A 20,368-nucleotide genomic window follows, 5' to 3' on the forward strand; every position below is an offset into this window, starting at 1 on the left:
CTCCGTATTCCGCTCAATGGGAGTGAGGAGGCAGGTTGATTGATTGGTCGCCTCGCCTCGCCCGTTGGGTTTGTGCTTGGTTCGAGCGGTTTGGTATTTTTGGTTGGGGTAAAAATGGTGGGCTGGTAGCCGTCGGCCGCGCAGACGGTCACGGGAACGGCACATGGAGATTAGAATGTGACGTAATATAAGTACCATGAATCTGGACAAACTTCTGTTTAAATTTGTTATATTGTATTACATCTCATTCCAATCCTAAATTAGGTTTTACCGTTTTACAGGACGGAGAGAGTACTTAATTGTCTCCTACTCCCTCCATCTCAAATCAACATATTACATAATGTGATATTCTAGTACTACGAATTTAGATATATATCTGTCTAAATTTGTTGTACTAAAATATATCACGTTCAGTTCTAGATTCGTTTTTTTTCGCGCGACGGATGGAATAACTCTGTACTATTGATCCATTTTAGTCTGGATATACTAGTTGTTCAGGAAAGCTATCTAGCGCGTGCGCGCCGCCGGCGCATGTTTCGGTGAGTTAACCTAACTAACTAGTTAGTTAAGGATAATGGCATAATTAAGAGAAGATTATCTTTTTGTTGGGATATTTTTACTAATAGATTGAAAGCTTTCAGATTAGATTTGAAAACTTTTGATTTAAGATTTAAAATTTGAAGTCAAATTTTAAAATCTTTCAACTCAAACTTTGAAATTTTTCTCTTAAAATTTAAATTTGCAAGACAAATTTTGAAAATTTTGAACTCAAGGTTTAAAAAATTTTAAGTCAAGATTTAAAAATTTTTAAGTCAAGCTTTAAATTCAAAACATTTGAAAACACGTGTGTTGAAGATTAAAAAAAATAATCAGAAAAAGTGTAAAAGGTGAAGAAAAAATTTCATGAAAAAAAAAAGAAAAAGATCGCGTGGGGGAGGGGCTGGCGCGCCAATTAACCAAACCCCCTAGTTGTTAGTGTATGTCATGTCGAAAAGTCTCAAAACTTACGCTTAAGCACAGAAAAATATTGCCAACTCATCGTGTGACATGGTTAGCTGCCCTTCGTGTAATTTATTTTCCTTATGTATGCACGTCTAGATTGTTTTTTATAAAACACGTAAAAATATTTAATGCTTTAAAGTTTTTGTTTATTATAATGATGTAGCTATCGGCCTATCTCTGTTTGACGTATAAGTTATTTGACGTGTAGGAAAATAAGTTTTTGTAATTTATTTTCCTTATGTATGCTCGTTCACCTCCAGAAAAAAACATGTTATCATAAGAAAATACAAGCTTATAATACATCGTACATTCATGCGACAACGCCCTTGCTATAACTCACAAGTCCCTTGTACACAGTTGGAGGTGGTGTGGTGGATTTATATAAATTCCCCATCAATCACCAACGCAAGAGAGAGAAAAAAAAGAATCCACATCAATCGGTGCTGCTTAAAAGTGATGGTTAAACAAATCTTGACATACTCGTATACTACAGGCCACAAAGTAAATGAATGAATGGATAAAAATGGCTCAGAATACGATTGCCTGTCACGATTGCAATCTTAGAATACTATATTGTGCACTATTGACCAGTGAAACAAATGTATTTTTTCGGTATGAATATGAGATCTTTCGATGGTTAAATTAAAAGCAAATTCAGCACAACTTAAATGCCTTTCTAGAAAAATATTGCGCAAAAATGATAAATTAGTGCAAAAGCCTGCAGGCGTTGATTTTATCTCGGACGGATGCGCTGGTTGTTCAGTTTTCATACGAAGTTATTGCTCCTCTCCCTTATCATCTCGCATGCAAGGCTTCGCCTTATTCTCCACAGCAAAGGCAGGGCAGTGAATAATTTTCTAGTAGCATGTCATTTTACTCCTCCTTGGTACTGCTGTCAAGAACAAATACATCGATCAAATCTGAATGGGGTAGTATATTTAATTAGTAAAACAAATTGCATTGTGTTATTTTTGTGAGGATTTTGCACGGTATACTGTAACCGCAATTTAAGGTATTATCACTTGCTAATACATCTACTATAAGGTGACTTGCTTTTTTCTTAAAAGAAACAACTAAAAATTGCAAGAAAGCACGGAGACATTGGGGAGCCGTTAAGCTTCAGCGATAGGATTTCTTTTACTGCTTCTCAAATTGTTCCACCAACGGCTTGGAGGAGTAGGCAGTTTTTTTTTTTTTTCGAACAAAGAGTGGTTGGAAAATCTACATCGGGTTGTGTTCTGGGTTTTGCTTTTGCCAAGACAAAATTCCGGAATCCACCACTGCCTTTGCGTGAGTTGTGACCGTGCGTAAAAAGCGTAGTAAAAAACATCAAGAGACAAAAGCAAATGGAGTGTCATGGTGGTGTCTAGTCCGAAGACCACGGGGTAATCTCTTGTCCCCGCAAAAGAAGAGGGTAAAAGGAAAGCTGCAGCAAAGCTACTCCATGACCGTTGCGCTAGTCGCTGCTCCTGCGCCGAAATGGATCGCTCACCACGCTGCGCGGCGTATGGCTGCAAATTATAGTAGTAGTAAGCAGCCAAATAGAAAAAACATAGCAGTAAGATTTTGAAAGAAATATAAATATAAATCAGAGGGTTACAAACACACAAAAAAAACATATGATAGTTTAATTAGACTACAGGAAAAACATAGAAATCAGATGATAAATATACACTTAAAGTAATTTTTTCAAGACATTAGGACCTGTTGCTAAATTTTCTCTAAAATTTCTTTAGGAATTTTATATTCCATATAAACTTTAGAGGATAAGATAAAATTCAATCCTTTGCTTTAAAGTCTTCGTAGAAAATTTTTTTTATAGAATTAAAGTCTTCCAAAATTTTTACATTTTCCCTATAAATTAAAAGGGTCGTAAACCTTCAGCCAATCTTATGTAATGTAACCATCACATGTAACATGATTCTCAATGTTCAGATTATGATTTAACCAAGCCATTTCATGTTCATCTCGATCGATCGGCCAAAACTGCTCTTTTTGTTTAGCTTTGGAACTAATCATTGTCTCCTACACCTCCTTGTGGCCCACGGCCACTAGAGGGGAGCACTATTAGGGCAAGTGTTTATGGTAGATATGTCTACCACATCTAAATTTATCCACATCACACTCATAAATTAAGAAGCAACCTATACAATATGTCTTCTCTAGTATACAAATACCAATGTCTCTTATACTCTCACACCTCTCTTGAAATTTGTGTGGAGGTTGCCTCTTCATTTAGGGGTGGTTCACCATCTCTCTCCTCACTTCTCTCCTTCACCTTATCACTTAATCTAATGTGGTATATTTATGGGTAATATATGGAGCATTATAGTACTTGCCCTTACAAGCCTGTATCTCCATGATGCTCCAATCCGGTACTCTAGATAGTAGCGGTATTATTATCTTTCTTTGCCCATAATACTACTAGAACATGCACACATCATGATGATGGATCACGCCATCATGGGACGACCATTTATTTTCGATGGCGTCCAACTAAACAACGCTCGTTCGTGCAGTACGAATTAGAGCAGGTACAATAGCAGGCTATAAGCTACTTGTAAATATATTTTAAGAGATTAACAAGATGAGATAAAAATAGCGGACTACAGATTTTTAGCTAGCTGTAGCACGGACTTCAAGACGCAGTGTGTGTATGACAGGTGGGACTAAATATTAATAGTGTAGTATGTAACTATTATATGGATGAACTATTAAATTGGCTATAGATGAATTAGAGCCAGTAGTTAGCTATACTATAAAACTTGCTCTTAGTAGTTAGTAGTAAGAGGAGGCAATGAGAGCAGGGTTGGGCAGGCCTGTCTACGTGATGACCTTTTTAATTCATTGATAGAACATACAGAGACTGTAATTGCCTCTCCCTTTTGCTCATGATATCTGCATCCAACGCACCCCATAACCGTGTAGCTGGGTTTAACCGCTGCATCTTGAGATAAGAAAATCCTCAGCCACACTCCAAAATAATTTTGCATGCTCGCACTCGACTAATGCATGAAACTCTGATTCATTGCCATTGTTACAGACTTACAGATAGGACAATTACTTTTTATTTCATATGGCTTATGTGGAGTTTAGAAAAGAAAAACAAAGATAGATTATGTGTCTCAAAAACATGTGACTTTCAATTCAACTTATACAAAGTTGTAACAAAATAAACTATGAATGTGTATATTAGTTTTAGTTTAATTTATATTTGATATTGCATATTTATACACTGGTATATTTTGTATTAATTTATCTTGTTATTTTTATAATTATTGAGATGACATGAGAAGACGAGAGGACGTTCTCTCCACGAATAAAAACGCTTTACCTGTTTATGAAGATGCTGCATGTGGATTGTGGACCATGCGGGGTTGCCCTAATTGAGAGCATCTCTGTTCCTAATTGTTGCGGTTATTCGGAGCTGGTCCTTCGTCTTGAACACAGTCGCCAACTCGCCATGATTCAACGGGAAAAAAAATGGGGCCGAGAGGTCTCAGAGCTGCCTGCGACGATTCACCACTTTCAGGGAGCATCCAGCTCTCCTGTAGCAGCGAAAACACACACAGGCAATTCTTTCTACTGACAGTATGTACTCTAGGCCTACCGTTCAATTCGTATACTACTACGAGTACGTTGAAGCTACTCCCACAGTCACACAGTCACACTCTCACTACCCTCATACTGTACTACAGTATGAACTTGTACTCCCTCCGTTTCAAAACGTTTGACACCGTTGACTTTTTAAGTACATGTTTGACCGTTCGTCTTATTAAAAAAATTTATGAAATATGTAAAACTATATGTGCACATGAAAGTATATTTAACAATGAATCAAATGATATGAAAAGAATAAATAATTACTTAAATTTTTTTTGAATAAGACGAATGGTCAAACATATACTAAAAAATCAATGGTGTCAAACATTTTAAAACGGAGGGAGTATATAAGAGCTGACACCGGTGGGAACGGAGGAAGCTTGACACTTCACTACCGGTTCTCTCGAACTATAGGATCCTCGCTAAACCCTCCTTAAAACATACTCCTTCCGTTTCGAAATGTTTAACGCCATTGATTTTTTAGCACATGTTTAACCGTTTGTCTTATTCAAAAAAATTTAAGTAATTATTAATCCTTTTCCTATCATTTGATTCATTGTTAAATATATTTTTATGTAGGCATATAATTTTACATATTTTACAAAAGTTTTTAAATAAGACGAACGATTAAACATGTGCTAAAAAGTCAACGGTGTCAAACATTTCGAAATGGAGGGAGTATATACTATATCTATGAAAAAAAGGTTGAAGCTTTGGCCTGGTTTAGTTGGCAAAATTCTTTGCTCTTGCGTGTCACATCAGATATACGGATATATATTTGAAATATTAAACGTAGTCTAATAACAAAATAAATTATAAATTCCGTTAGGAAATTTTGAGACGAATTTATTAAGCCTAATTAATATGTCATTAGCAAATGTTTATTATAGCACCACATTGTCAAATCATGACACAATTAGACTTAAAAGATTCGTCTCGATATTTACACGTAAATTGTGTAAATGATTTTTTTTCCATATTTAATCCTCCATACATGTGTCCAAACATTTGACGTGATGGGTGAAGTTTTTGTTTTGGGAACTAAACATCCCCTTTATCTCTATATTCAGCCATATACTACTATTTATTGCTAGATTTGCCTCTAACAGGTGATTATATTCACAACTAATTAAACATTTTGTACGTGGTAAATGCTTAAACATTTATATACATATAGTACTTCTTCCGTCCTAAAATAACGAATTTTGACAGATCTTCAGATTCGTTATTCTAAGATGAGATTTAGTCCATCTTTCTTGCTATCACTATATTTTGGAACGAAGTTATCATATTGTGGTCCTTGCTGTATGTACTGGCAAGGTTTACCGCACGATTATCGTGGTTATCACGTGTGATAACTTTCTTAAATTTTAACATTACGATATATCTCGCTGTAACCGTATGGTTTTTACAATAACCACATAATTATCGTAATAATCGTTAAACTATGGGATGATGGTAACCACCCAAAAATAGTTTGGGGAGCCCTGTGTGCAGGTCACTTGGTCAGAGCAATAATAATTACTCCAACTCTGGATGGAAACAAGAGGTTACAGTATAGATCATCGTCGCACAGTTAAGGCTGGACCCATCAACCATATGCATGCACCATATATAGCTGCAGCACTCAACGCGATTATTCCAAATGGACCCTTGTTTCGGACCGTTGCCGATGGTAGCGAACCGCCATTTTGCGCTGGCTCTGAGGGCCTGACGACGTCAGAGTTAGGGCTTCCCTGGGTGCGTTTGGGCCTTCAATTACCGTACACGATACCATTAAGCCCAATATTGTTTGGCCCATCAACTGCTCAGCCCAGAGCCCCAAAGAAAGCCACCAACTAGACGAAGAAGGAACACCAGCACTCTTTACCATTTCTAAAAATAAGCATTTCTAGAATTCAAAATTGTACTACTACGATATATATAAGTATTTCTAAGGTATTGATTCCAATACATGAAAATTTGTACATTTTCAACCAATGAAATGCTTGGGAAAGTAATCTAAACGATTCAAAGTTTAAAATTTGACCACTGAAATGACTTTAGAAGATCTTTTTTCTATGCATTAGTTTTTACTAAAAGACCAATCTAGAAATTCCTTTATTTTGGAAAAGGAGAGAAGTACACAACCAATTAGGTGGCCTGATCGATGAACTCAGAAAGCCTGTCGTGGATACTATTCACTTTTAAACTTTGTTCGCTCGTCTTTTTTACAAAATATTTACAAAGACTAAAAAGGATTCCACATTATTTAAACATATTATGTCCTAATATAAACATGAAACTTTAACTCAATTTAGTCTAACAATTTTGTAGTGCAATGTTAAAGGCAAAATAGTCGGTTATTTGAAAATGAGAAATGGATGGAGTACAATCCCCAGCAAGAAGGAACATACATATGCTTACAAAGCCTCATCAACAGAAGTGAACATTGCTATGCTCGTGGAATCCTCAACTCAAATCTTGTTTAGGTGTAGAATGCTCTTCCGGTCTCTTTATTAAGGACTATTGTCTGAACAACAGTATTTACAAGCTTTTAACATATAGGAGTATCTCGCTGAAAAACAAAAAAACATGTAGGAGTAGAGTAAGAACAAGACCAGAAGCTCATAATTATGACTAGAGGCCAATGAGGTGTTAATTCTGGGGAGATCCTAATCTGTCCTGCAAGTTTCAGCAAAGAGAAAAAGAGGATATGCAAAAATCTTGTCGTTTCAGAAACATAAGCTATACTGAATTTTTTTTTATCTTCTGGGCACAAAGGGTAGCTCCAAGCCTACCACTCTGTCAAGATGGCGACCACCGATACTGCTGCCAGCTCCCAGTTAAGCTTGCTGCAATTTCAGATATCAGCATGCTCCACAGGACGATGTTGATTCGGTGTTTCTTGATTCTCCAGGGGCATGTACTGAGCCATGATCGCACGAATCTCTGAATCCATGTAACTCTGGTTTGGCATGATGGTAACACAAAGTATGAGTTAGCCGTAGATTATTGCAAACATAAGAAGAGCTAGAAAATTACGTGATCATTCGCAGATGGATTAGAATAGAAGGATGAGTTGTTTACCCGTAGCCGATATTTGTATACGGCATATGCTCCAATTCCAGCCAAAGCGAGGCCAAAGAAAATAACCCAAAGGAAGCCCCAGCCCACTGACGAAGAAGCAACTTTGCCTGCACAGTGATTGCGAAAGGCGTCACATAAAACGTTCTAAAGCGAATGAAATTATGTGTGCATCAAAGTTCCACTCCTGTTTTGCATCAAATCAACATAACATAACATACAACATTTTTGAATGAGGCATGAAAGAATTGTGATATCTTTCAAAAGGAATTTGGTTGTGATAGTCCGTTATCAAACATGACAATGATCCAGATCATGGCGCAGTCAAGCAGACTTGCATTGCATATTTTCAAGCCGCCAGCAGATGGACTATTGCAAAAGCAAAACTAGGAACATCTGAAATTTCTACAGAAGTTTCAAGGCTGAGTAACAAGGGATGATACAAGTGTATGTTGGGATAACAATCTCAGAACATGATCACAAGGTCCAGAATGCCGATAAGTAGAAAATTGAACAATATAAGACTATAAGGGAACAAAAAAAAAGGTTAGGGGACTCACTGATGCAAGTGTCATGCTCTCTCATGTATAACATATTACTTCCACCACAGCTGCACTCATAGCTTCCCCATGTATTCTCACAAGAGCAGTCCTTGCACTGGCAGAAAAGCTTGTCTTTGCATTCATCAATATCTGAAAACGCCAACCAGAGATATGTTAAGTAATCACCTAACAGTTTCAAACTATTCAGGGTTTGCCAGTACTAGTTTGTATGGGTTTTACAAGATGGTTGGCTCAAGCAGAAATATCAATCTTTCTATATACTAGTATTTTTTTTAAAAGGAAAATTTTGCCACATGGAGTAATATTACCTTCACAACTTTTTATACCATCACCCTTGAAACCTGGTGGGCATTTGCAGCCTTTAGATTCTTCATTCTGTAGAGTTCCATGATTAGTTCTGACCTCATAGAACAGCCGCAAACTAGAAGACCTCTGGAAGAGATTCTTACTGAGCAGGCAGAAACCGTCTTCCCATTTTCAGTTTCCTTCCAGCAGCCTCCGTTGTTGATTTGGCACCTACCGACACCAGAAGCTGCCAAAGGGCCAGCCGTAAACCAAACAATGTAATACTAATAGTTGAAATAATAAAACAATTAGGATGTGTTATGCATAGCACAGTCTATAGCAAGGAAACAGTATTGTTTCAAACAAATGAAAAAATGATTCCAAAGAAATAAATGCTGCCAACCCATCTTGACGAAATAAAATGCAAATGTGTACCTTCACAGTGAGTGTACCCGTCACCAACGAACTTCACACCACGGGCAATAGGGCATTCACAAACTCGCCCACGGAAGGTGTCCTACAATATGTAACACAGCAAATAAGAATGTGCACCTCAAACTGAATACAGGTGAATGTCGTAACCAGTATCAGATTATCAATAGGTAGTACTGGAAAGGCAGTACTACCTATTTTATAACCTCCGTTTCAGGTTATAAAATGTTTTGACTTTGGTCAATGTCAAACTGCTTTAATTTTGACCAAGTTTATAAAAAAAAGTAGTAACATTTTCTATTAGGAATGTATAGCCATATATGTATAGGATTCTTTTGTATCCTTAGTTTCCTTGTATACTCCTCTAATTGAGGACCCTGTATATTGGAAAGGCTATAATATATGGTCACCCCCCCTCTTTGGGGAGTGTGGTGTTCCCTCCTACTCTCTACATGGTATCAGATTTCTGGTTCTACTCCTTCCTTCCGCACCCCTGATCTCCCCTCTGTGTTGCGCCTTGCGCCGGCGACGTCCCTTGCTGGTCGCCGCCCTCCTCGTCGCCATGTCGACGTCTTCTGCCACCTCTGCTGCGACCGACAACTCCACAGCATCGGCCTCCACCAACTCCGTCGCGACCGTCTTCGTCAACCCGTACGCGACCATCTCCGTCAAGACTCATGTCCCGATCTCCCTCGAGCTTCGCAACCCCAACTTCAACAAGTGGAAGACCTTCTTCCGCTTGATGTGCGGCAAGTTCGGCCTCCTCGACCACCTCAACTCCGCACCTCCTGCAGCCCCCGACACCTCATGGGAGCAAGCCGACTTCTGCATCCGCAGCTGGCTGTTCGGCTCGGTCGCCGACGACGTCCTCGACCTCGCCATGGAACCGGATCAAACGGCTCACGCCCTCTGGCTCGCCATCGCCGACCTCTTTCAAGTGAACAAGGAACCACGTGCAATCTTTCTTCATCATGAGTTCCACTCCATGATCCAAGGCGATCTCTCCATCACTGCCTACTGCCAGCGCATGAAGACGGCAGCCGATGCCCTACGCGACGTCGGGCACCCCGTCACGGAGTCGCAGCTGGTTCTCAACCTTCTGCGCGGCGTCAACTCCAACTTCACCAGTACGGCGGACAACATCGCAAGTGCTCCTGTCCTCCCGTCTTTCGCTTCTGCGCGGAACACCCTTGTTCTCAAGGAACTCCGTCTGGCCAACGACGCCAAAGTTCAGACGGAGACCGCCCTCGTCGCGGCAAGCAGCGCTGCTACCTCTTGCCCCTCGGGCTCCTGCTCCTCCACTGGAGGTGGCAGCAAGGGTGGAAACAAGAAGAAGAATGGCGGCCGCAACTACAACCGCAATGGCGGCGGTAACAACAGCGGCAGCGGCGGTGGAAATCGTCAAGGCGGCGGCGGCGGCACCTTCTCCTTTGCTGTCCCGCGCCCCCCAACTGGACCATGGGTCTATGTCTCCCAATGGGCCGGCCAGCAGCAGCAGCAGCAGTGGCGCGCCCCCGGCATCCTCGGGCCTTTTCCTCAAGCCCACACCGCCTTTGCCGGCCCGTACTCGTCGCCGACCACCTCTGCAGCGCAACCGGCCTGGGATCAGGCTGGACTGGTGGCTGCCCTCAACCAGATGACGGTCCACAGCCCCAATTCTTGGGTCCTCGACACCAGCGCGACCTCGCACATGTCATCCACCGATGGTATACTCGTTACCCGCTTACCCAATTCTCACACCTATATTACTGTCGGCAATGGTCACACTATTCCGGTTTTATGTTGTGGCTCTTCCTTTCTACCTATAGGCACCACCAAATTTGATCTCAAACATGTCCTTGTTGCTCCTTCCTTAGTTCGCAATCTTCTTTCCGTTCGCCAATTCACTCGTGACAACCATTGTTCTATTGAATTTGATGAGTTTGGTTTTTCTGTCAAGGACCTCCGGACCCGGCGCGTGATTCTTCGCTGCAATAGTCATGGCGATCTCTACACCCTACTAGCAGCCGCACCACCCATCGCCGCCCACTGCTTCCACGCCACCTCCACCACCATTTGGCATCGCCGCCTTGGCCATCCCGGATCTGCAGCCGTCCTCGCTCTACAACGCCTCTCCGCCATACCCTCGTCAAAGGCAGATAGTTCCCTTTGTCATGCATGTCAATTAGGCAAACATACCCGTCTTCCCTTTACTAGATCAAGCTCCAGTACTTCCTCTCCTTTTGAATTAGTTCATTGCGATGTATGGACATCTCCTGTTTTGAGTACCTCTGGCTACAAATTTTATTTGGTTATTCTCGATGACTTCAGTCATTTTTGTTGGACATTCCCTCTTCGTCATAAGTCTGATGTTCACCAGCACATTGTGGATTTTGTTGCATATACACACACACACAGTTTGGTCACCATTTGAAATGCATACGGGCAGACAATGGTGCTGAGTTCGTCAACCGCAGCATCACCTCCTTCCTTGCTAGCCGCGGCTGCCTGCTCCACCTTTCCTGCCCATACACATCCCCGCAAAATGGCAAAGCTGAGCGTGTACTTCGCACCATTAACAACTCAGTCCGCACCCTTTTCCTGCAAGCCTCCATGCCTCCTGCCTATTGGGCCGAAGGTTTAGCCACAGCCACATATCTCCTAAACCGACGTCCTTCCTCATCCATACAGAACTCCATCCCATTCCAGCTCCTCCACAATAAAATCCCGGACTACTCCCTATTGCGTGTGTTTGGATGTCTTTGCTACCCTAACCTTAGTGCCACCGCCAGCCACAAACTCACCCCTCGCTCTGCCGCATGCGTTTTCTTAGGCTATCCCACCTCACACAAAGGTTACCGCTGCTTCGACCTGTCCACTCGCCGCATCATCATTTCTCGCCATGTTGTCTTCGATGAGACTTGTTTTCCGTTTGCTCGTCACCCGGTCGATGTCTCTTCGTTTGATTTTCTGCTACAGGAAGTGACTACTCCCACCGTGGTCGCTCCACCCGTCACGGGTGTCGAGCAACCGCGGCCCTCCCTGCCCCGCACCACGCATGACCCGGTGCGGTCGTCTTTGGTGGCTGCTCCCTCGGCTGAGGTCGAGCAGCCGCTTCTTCCCTACACGGTGGTGGTCCCGGCTGCTGGGTTGGCTCGGCCGGCTGCTGGGGACCCAGTGCCCACGACTCGGACGGCCGCTGGGCCTCTTCTTCCAACTACGGCATAACTGGTCGAGCCCTTCCCGCACGTCTACCGGCGACGACAGGCCACGCCACCACCGCGCCTCGACGCTGCACCGGCACCTCCCCCAGTCGTGCCGCCCCCACCAAGCCGCATGGTCACGCGCTCCCAGACCGGCTCCCTCAGGCCTATCGACCGCCTCATCCTGGCGGCTTCCCACTCCGCTATCTCCCCGGTTCTGACCAACTACCGCAGCGCGCTTGCCGATCCCAACTGGCGTGCTGCCATGGCGGATGAGTACAAGGCCTTGATCGACAACGGCACTTGGCGCTTGGTGCCCCGCCCCCCGGGTGCTAACATCATCACGGACAAGTGGATCTTCAAGCACAAGTTTCACTCCGACGGCTCTCTCGCTCGGTACAAGGCTTGTTGGGTGGTTCGCGGCTACTCCGAACAACACGGCATCGACTACGACGAGACCTTCAGCCCTATCGTCAAGCCGTCCACGATCCGAGTCGTCCTCAGCATCGCGACGTCACGATCATGGCCCATCCACCAGCTCAATGTCAAGAACGCCTTCCTTCATGGCACGTTGGACGAGACGGTGTACTGCCAGCAGCCCTCCGGCTTTGTCGACCCGGCCGCGCCCGACGCCGTTTGTCTTCTTCAGCGTTCTCTCTATGGCTTAAAGCAAGCCCCTCGCACATGGTACCAGCGGTTCGCCACCTACATCCGTCAGCTCGGATTTGTCGCCTCGACCTCCGACACGTCCCTCTTTGTTTACAAGGATCGAGACCGCATCGCCTACCTCCTGCTCTACATCAACGACATCATCCTCACTGCCTCCTCCACGGATCTACTTCGCCTCATCAACACTCGGCTGCACTCCGAGTTTGCCATGACGGACCTCGGCGACTTGCACTTCCTCGGCATCTCCGTCCGGCGCTCCTCAGACGGCCTCTTCCTGTCCCAGCGACAGTACGCCGTTGATCTTCTTCAGCGAGCCGGCATGTCTGAATGCCACCCCACCGCCACCCCAGTTGACGCTCGGGCCAAGCTCTCCGCCTCCGATGGCGCCCCCGTCAAGGATCCAACCGAGTACAGGAGCCTTGCAGGAGCTCTACAGTACCTCACTCTCACTCGGCCGGAGCTCGCCTATGCTGTCCAGCAAGTCTGCCTCTTCATGCATGATCCACGGGAGCCCCACCTTGCCTTGGTCAAGCGCATTCTGCGCTACGTCAAAGGCTCTCTCTCCGCCGGACTCCACATCGGCACCGGGCCTGTCAAGTCTCTGACGGCTTACTCTGATGCTAACTGGGCCGGCTGTCCTGACTCACGACGCTCCACCTCCGGCTACTGCGTCTTCCTCGGCGACAATATGATCTCTTGGTCTTCCAAGCGTCAGACGACTGTCTCCCGGTCTAGTGCGGAGGCTGAGTACCGCGCTGTTGCCCACGCCGTCGCCGAATGCTGCTGGCTTCGCCAGCTTCTCCAGGAGCTTCATGCCCCCATCGCCTCTGCGACCGTTGTTTACTGTGACAACGTCAGCGCTGTCTACATGACGGCCAATCCAGTGCATCACCGTCGCACGAAGCACATCGAGATCGACATTCACTTCGTTCGGGAGAAGGTGGCTCTCGGACAGGTCCGTGTGCTCCATGTACCGTCGTCCCATCAGTTCGTCGATATCATGACCAAGGGGCTGCCTGTGCAGTTGTTCACTGATTTCAGGTCCAGTCTTTGCGTTCGTGATCCTCCCGTTGCGACTGCAGGCGGGTATTAGGAATGTATAGCCATATATGTATAGGATTCTTTTGTATCCTTAGTTTCCTTGTATACTCCTCTAATTGAGGATCCTGTATATTGGAAAGGCTATAATATATGGTCACCCCCCCTCTTTGGGGAGTGTGGTGTTCCCTCCTATTCTCTCTACATTTTCAACCCAAAACAAATTTATTATCAAAATATATTAAATTATTGATTTGATGACACTAATTTAGTATTATAAATATTACTATATTTGTCTATAAACTTAGTCAAACTTGAAACAGTTTGACTTTGTCCAAAGTTAAAACGTCTTATAACCTAAAACGGATGGAGTAGCATTTTTCCAATAAAATTTTATACCTTGCACGCAGTAAAATTATTAGTCTTGTCCTGCCAGCACCCTCCATTGCTCTCCAAACATTCATTTGTTTGGATCTCTATAAACGAGAGAGCAAGGTAATAAAAGGAGAGAAAAATCAGTACAGCATCGATCAAAATCAGTAAATTTCATAAAATGAAACATAAAAATTTACAAACCTTGACTCAAACAAACATCAGGTTCAGTTGTCTCCTCAAATCCTGAGCATACTGCTTTTAACACAGCACTTTTCTCCAGCTTACCTAAAGAGAGACTATTATATGACATAACAGGCTACAGCATCGAGCTAAAGAAAAATTGCGCAATAGATACTACTAGTGCACCTCTGTACTGCTTGTTGTTAACGACAAGGGTCGGCAATATAGTGACATCTCCTCGAGAGCCTTGACCAATCTGAAAGGACAAAATCCACAAAGATCAACCTACCACAGAACTATTGAATAATTTATGAATGAACAGACTCTACATAACAAAAACATTATGATTAGTAATCAATAGTCTTTACTTGAGCATCTTGTTCCGCTTTAAGCACGGGATTTTCTTCATCAGCTTCAGGGTCTCCCACACACTTGTTGATCCTCTCAAGGTCCAATCCTGTGAAATGACATATCAAATGGTTCAAATCAACCATTTGGTTCAAACAATAAAGCAATTATGCTGAACAAAGTTAACTACACCAACCAAGTGACTTGATAACACCATTAGCGCATTCACGTGTGTATTTCTTCTCCTTCATTGGGCACCTAATTGAAAAATCGTGTACATAATCCCACCACACCCATGGTTTGTGAGTTTCATTGCCAACCTTGAACAAGCAAATCTGAATCAGGTTCTGAAGCACAACATCTTTTCCATCATATCCAATGTTGAAATCCTGCTCTGGATCTGGAGCGCAGTATCTCCCATGATTGATACACTGAGATCTGCACTGCTTGCTCAGGACAAAAGCTTCCGGACAATACCATGTAATGTAGTGAGGGGTGAACTGAGTGTAACCCCTTTTCTCAAGAACCTGTGCTGTTCCTCTGAAGTTCCTCACAAAATTCATTTGCATGTCACATTTGGCACCACATTCATCGTTGCTGTTTGTCCAGAATTCATACTCTACACGCTCATCAGGATGAGGGAGAGATTCCCTCCAATCCAGAAGGACATTGACCATATCACCGTTTTCCAGTGCTTTCTTAAGGTCGTCCCCAAACTTCTTCGTTACAAGTGCTGAAGGAACAGTAATTTTCTCTATGTAATCTGTGCCACTAGACTCTGGAGAGTCCATTGTTATCAAAGGCTCCAATCTATCATCGGCAACAAGAACAGCTGCAGCTCCAGCGGTTTGAGCATTCCATCCCTTTGTTGTGAAGTAGCAGTCTGCACATCATAAAGAATTAAAGATCCCCACTTTGAACAATAAAATCTGCTTTAACAGTTACATTACGCCTAAGAAACAGGAGAAAAGAAGTTACAGCCAAACATACAAATGGCATGACTACATTATTTTTATGGAACACAAAGATACTGATATTTCTTCTTCCATAAAATGTAATTACCAACAAATAATGCAGAGTTGAGAACTTTCACCTCCTGTTTAACCTAATATTCAGAATGAAATCCACTAGGCTGGTTCACATATTTATACTGATGGCCATATATACAGTTCTATGTATAGTGTCCATTTCTAGCTCTAAATCGCCTTCTATGTGCAGCTTTTCTACCAATAAAACTGTAGCCAAAGCAGTGACATAAGTTGTAGAGCAAGACCTTTGAAATTGCAAAGAAAGAAAATAAATCCTTTTTGAAATAGCAGTAGCCGCAAAAGCTAAATAATTTGGACAGTCAAAGCACATGATTTTATTCCCTGACTCACTCAAAAAGCACAACAACTAAACGTAAGCGTGCACAATCTTTCTCTAAACAAGATTTGACCATGGAACCCAGCTACTTACCCAAAATTCCAACAAACCATGTACCGAGCTTACAAGCAGATAGAGAACTGCACTATATGCCAACTACCAAATCAGGTACCCTACTAATTAGGACAAAATTGCATATGAAATGACAAATAGCGTGTATCGAATTATCCTAGTTAAGGAAAAATCCATGATAAACCATTAGACAATAAAAAAGAACTCAAGCAGCTTGTAATGACAGTGCACCCCTCTGCCAAACTTATTCACTGACAGAATATGGCTACAGAGTACAAAATGAATCGTTTTCCTTAAATGGACTGCAGAGTACATAGACTTCCAAGTTCCAAATCATTATGTTTGGGTTAGGAGTTAAGAGTAGAACAATTCAAGAACATGTTGTTATTAACATTAGGTGCAAACTTTCAGTCAAAAGAAAAAAAAACATTAGGTGCAAACTGCTAGTTAGGACAAAATGAGAAAAAAAAATGCGAGTAACATTATTAAATTTCTCATATCCTAGAACTAGAAGTGACTGTTAGCTAGGACCACATTCAATAAATAAAATAAATTAAAAGATGCGATATTTAAAATCACTCACGAGAGGGAAAATAAATCTCCCCCAATAATAAATAAAAACTGAAACGGGTTCGAATAAATCAAGAAAGGGGGAGGACCTCCGCGATCGACGAGGAGGAAGACGGGGAGGCCGCCGGGCTTGGGCTTGAAGGAGAGGTCGAAGTCGTCGAAGGACCTGCAGGCCTTCTTGTTGGCCTTGGGGTAGACGACGACCCCGTGCATGGTGCCCCCGTACTGCGGCATCCCGAAGTTGCCGATGGCGCACTCGTAGACGCCCCGGAGCCCCGCCGGCGACGTCACCCGCAGGCTGTTCTTCTCCACCACGAACCTCCCCGCCGCCTCCCCCGCCATGGACGCCACCACCACGAGCAGCACGGCCCACCCCATCATCGTCATCTTCTCCCAATTAATCCTCGGCAAAAGAGGATCGGGGATCAAAGAAAAGATGGGTTCTTGGATCGAGCTAACGATCGATCGATCAGAAATCGCGGTTTGGGTGGCGTGGTGGCTTGGTAGGGAGAAAAGGCGAGGCGAGGCTTTCGCGGGAGCAGGAGTGCAATAAAGGAAGCCTCCCCTACGAAGGATTTGACCGGGAGCTATCGGTATCGCTATTGCTAATTTGCTAGGATTGCTAAAGCTAGCGGAGTGAGATGAGATCCGGAGACAGAGATGTCCTCTCTCTCCGTTTCAAAATATCACGCCATTGACTTTTTAAAAAATATTTAACTGTTAGTCTTATTTAAAAAAATTAAATAATTATTAATTCTATTCCAATCAGTATTGTTAAATATACTTTTATGTATATATATAGTTTTATATATTTTAAAAAAAATTTAAATAAGATGAATGATCAAATTTGTTTAAAAAAGTTAACGGCATCAAACATTTAGGGAAGGAGGGAGTATGTACGTGGCGAGTGCTCGTGGGCATTGGGGTTGGAAGTTGGAACGCTTCCAATGCAGATGTGTCACTGTACATGTTCTATTCTCTTCTTGCTCGTCTCGTCTTTTCTTTGCTTTTGCGTCTCGTGTTCGTGAACGTGAGTATCGATATCGTGAGGGCTCGGCGACCGGGCGCCTTTATGCTAGAAAATTGACGCGCCTTATGGCGCGATAAGTATCTAACCCGTATACATTTATACAAATAAAAAAATAAAAAATATATTTTTATAACATATATATTTGTATTGCTAAGATGGCTCGAAAAAAGTTATCATTTTCGCTCTAGATGGTAGAAATTCCCACATTAGTCACTAAGAAATAAAAAAAGATTTGGACCATTAGATTCAAAACGGTGTACATACAAAATACAATTGTAGCTATAGAAACAAAAAACTAGCAGTTGTATATGAGATCCAATCATATTTTAAAAATCTTTTGATTAGAAAATACAATTTTATTTTAAAAATAGAATTTATATTGAATATAGTTCTACTTTTAAAATTTAGCATCATGCAATTTACAGAACAATCCGCTAGTTTTTAATAAAACATGAAGTAAATCATATTATTATGGAATCCTTCAAATTCCACTATTTTTCATCCAAACTGTTTAAGGCTCCTTTGTTTGTGTAAAATTATAATTGAATTGTCTACTGAACTAAATTATATAATACATGATTTTTTGAACACTTGGAAAAAAAATATATCTCAAATGTGATACAAATCACGAATCTATCGTTAGCGCCCATATTTCTAACCACATTATTTATATTTTAGACCGGGCCATATATTTTGTTGCCTTTTCCTTTTTATGGCCATACCGGTGAACTCTGTCAACCAAATCTGCATCCAACCAGCCTGCAAGTAGTAATACACTCACTTATGTTTCTTCTAGAAATCACCAGGGTCCTCTCAAAAATAAAAATGAATTGATCCACTGGACTTTTCTGGATTTTTTTTCTCACCAAATAGATACGTGTCAAATAATTAGAGGGGAACTAATCAGCTGACAATAAAGATTATATAGAGAGGGATGGGAAGGATCACCTCTCTATGTTTCTCAAAGAGAGGTAAATTTCTAGAAATTATACTAGATTGACACGTGGCAATTTTTGGAGATGGTTAGCTAATTTTTTCAGGCTGCCACGTGGCCCAATAATATGCCACGATCAGCACCCTGCAATCGATATGTAAGATATCATGAATCTGAAAAAGCTGTCTGTCCAAATTCATACTTTATTTTAATTTTTATGTAGGATTGTGGATTTATGTGCAACGCTTACGTCCATTTAATTAAAAAAATTATTAATATTTTTATACAGTTATTAGATGAATAATATTTTATATATAGTTTATTTTTCTAATTTTTTTATGATTTTAATAAATAAGACGGATAATCAAACTTTAGAAATAAAATCTACCGCTGCACTTCAAATGAGACTGGATAGTTACGGAATTATAGATTCGGGGATAGCCTAGATGAGTCAATGGCTCGCCGTGTAGTACGAGGATAAACCTTTTTAGATGGTCAACGGCAGGTGACAGCGACAGCACGATCGCCATCCGACGGTAAGTGTCAGGCAATCCAGGTGCCCAATTCTCAGCCTTGTAGGAGTACAAATCAAATCCAAGGTGCCAATTTTTTCAGCCTCTTTTCAACCACTAACCGGAGACTAATTTGCGTCAATAAATGAAGACAGTAACAGATAAAACGACGCCAAGACGATAAAACAGTAAATGGTTCGATACTCAGGAGCTAGATATGATATATATCCATCGATGGATCAATTCATATGAAGGCAGTCAGCACGCATACGGCAGTCTGAAAGCATGCATCTACGACAAACAATCATCAGGACCACGAATTTATATAACACTGCTAAACCAAGAAAAAGGTTTCGCTGAGATGAGAAAAAACCAAGAAAAAGGTTTCGCTGAGATGAGAAATAATTCAATATAATCATCATTCCCCTCCTGGGGTTTACATGCAAGAGAAACCTACATTAAAATCAAACAAGGGAACATGACTGTCTTTTATATTATTTGCAGGGTCATCCAAGTTCTCTTCACTCAGAAATCATCCCGGAATCGTAAATGTATCAAAAGTTGCAGCCTTCCATATGCCTGGCAGACTTATGCCTCTGGTTCGGGTTTCTCAAAGAAAGTTTTCTTAATCCAGTCAAATGGCTGCACAAGAAATCAAAAGAATATTCAGAACCGGAAAGATCATCACATTTAAGAATTTAATTGTTCACAACAAAAAGGTAGAAGACAACACATTAACTGCAAAACTATAACTTCAACACAGATCAAAGTTAAGAGCGGAAATCCCAGATTATGTATCTTGTAACCAGTTGTGTAACTCAAGTTACATGTTAACAGGTAGAGTAAACCCATACATAACAGATCACATAGGTATAAACGAATATTCTATTCGCATGTTTCAACAATGCAGCAAAGGCCTCCCAGATTCTAATCACAAGAGGCTAAAGGAAAGTAAGGAACAAAGTTTTATTCGCTACAAGGAGCAAAGTGCAGGTTTCAGCCCAACGGAATTCCACGTCTTAGGCTTAAAAAACTAGGAACATATTCCATGAACCATAATGAACAAGTTATATCATGTGCTGAAGCTCTCTCAGATAAAGAAATAAAGCACCCAGACAGAAAACTGTGTTGGAACCCAAGAC

General features: G+C 42.0%; 1 protein-coding gene across 1 annotated transcript; it reads right to left on the reverse strand.

Moving 5' to 3' along the window:
• Positions 1-7,068: 7,068 nt before the first annotated feature.
• LOC127779630 (vacuolar-sorting receptor 1-like) lies at positions 7,069-17,351 on the reverse strand. The gene is made up of 12 exons (XM_052306457.1): positions 16,840-17,351; positions 14,940-15,626; positions 14,764-14,852; positions 14,582-14,651; positions 14,417-14,500; positions 14,240-14,316; positions 8,955-9,036; positions 8,684-8,766; positions 8,543-8,609; positions 8,232-8,363; positions 7,675-7,781; positions 7,069-7,552 (listed from the first exon to the last, which is right to left on the reverse strand). The coding sequence occupies exons 1-12, from the start codon at positions 17,135-17,137 to the stop codon at positions 7,448-7,450; spliced, it is 1,881 nt and encodes a 626-aa protein (XP_052162417.1). The 5' UTR covers positions 17,138-17,351; the 3' UTR covers positions 7,069-7,447.
• Positions 17,352-20,368: the final 3,017 nt, after the last annotated feature.

This window comes from Oryza glaberrima, chromosome 7, assembly GCF_000147395.1.
Source record: "Oryza glaberrima chromosome 7, OglaRS2, whole genome shotgun sequence".
NCBI classification, from domain to species: domain Eukaryota; kingdom Viridiplantae; phylum Streptophyta; class Magnoliopsida; order Poales; family Poaceae; genus Oryza; species Oryza glaberrima.

Bases quoted from the DNA above. Each gene is read 5' to 3' on its own strand.
- LOC127779630 (XM_052306457.1), bottom strand. From the start codon at position 17,137: ATGACGATGATGGGGTGGGCCGTGCTGCTCGTGGTGGTGGCGTCCATG. The intron at 14,853-14,939 runs GTTGGTGTAGTT...GTCATTTCACAG, and splicing joins TGGTGTTATCAAGTCACTTG to GATTGGACCTTGAGAGGATC. The intron at 8,767-8,954 runs GTACACATTTGC...GCCCTTTGGCAG, and splicing joins CGGGTACACTCACTGTGAAG to CTTCTGGTGTCGGTAGGTGC.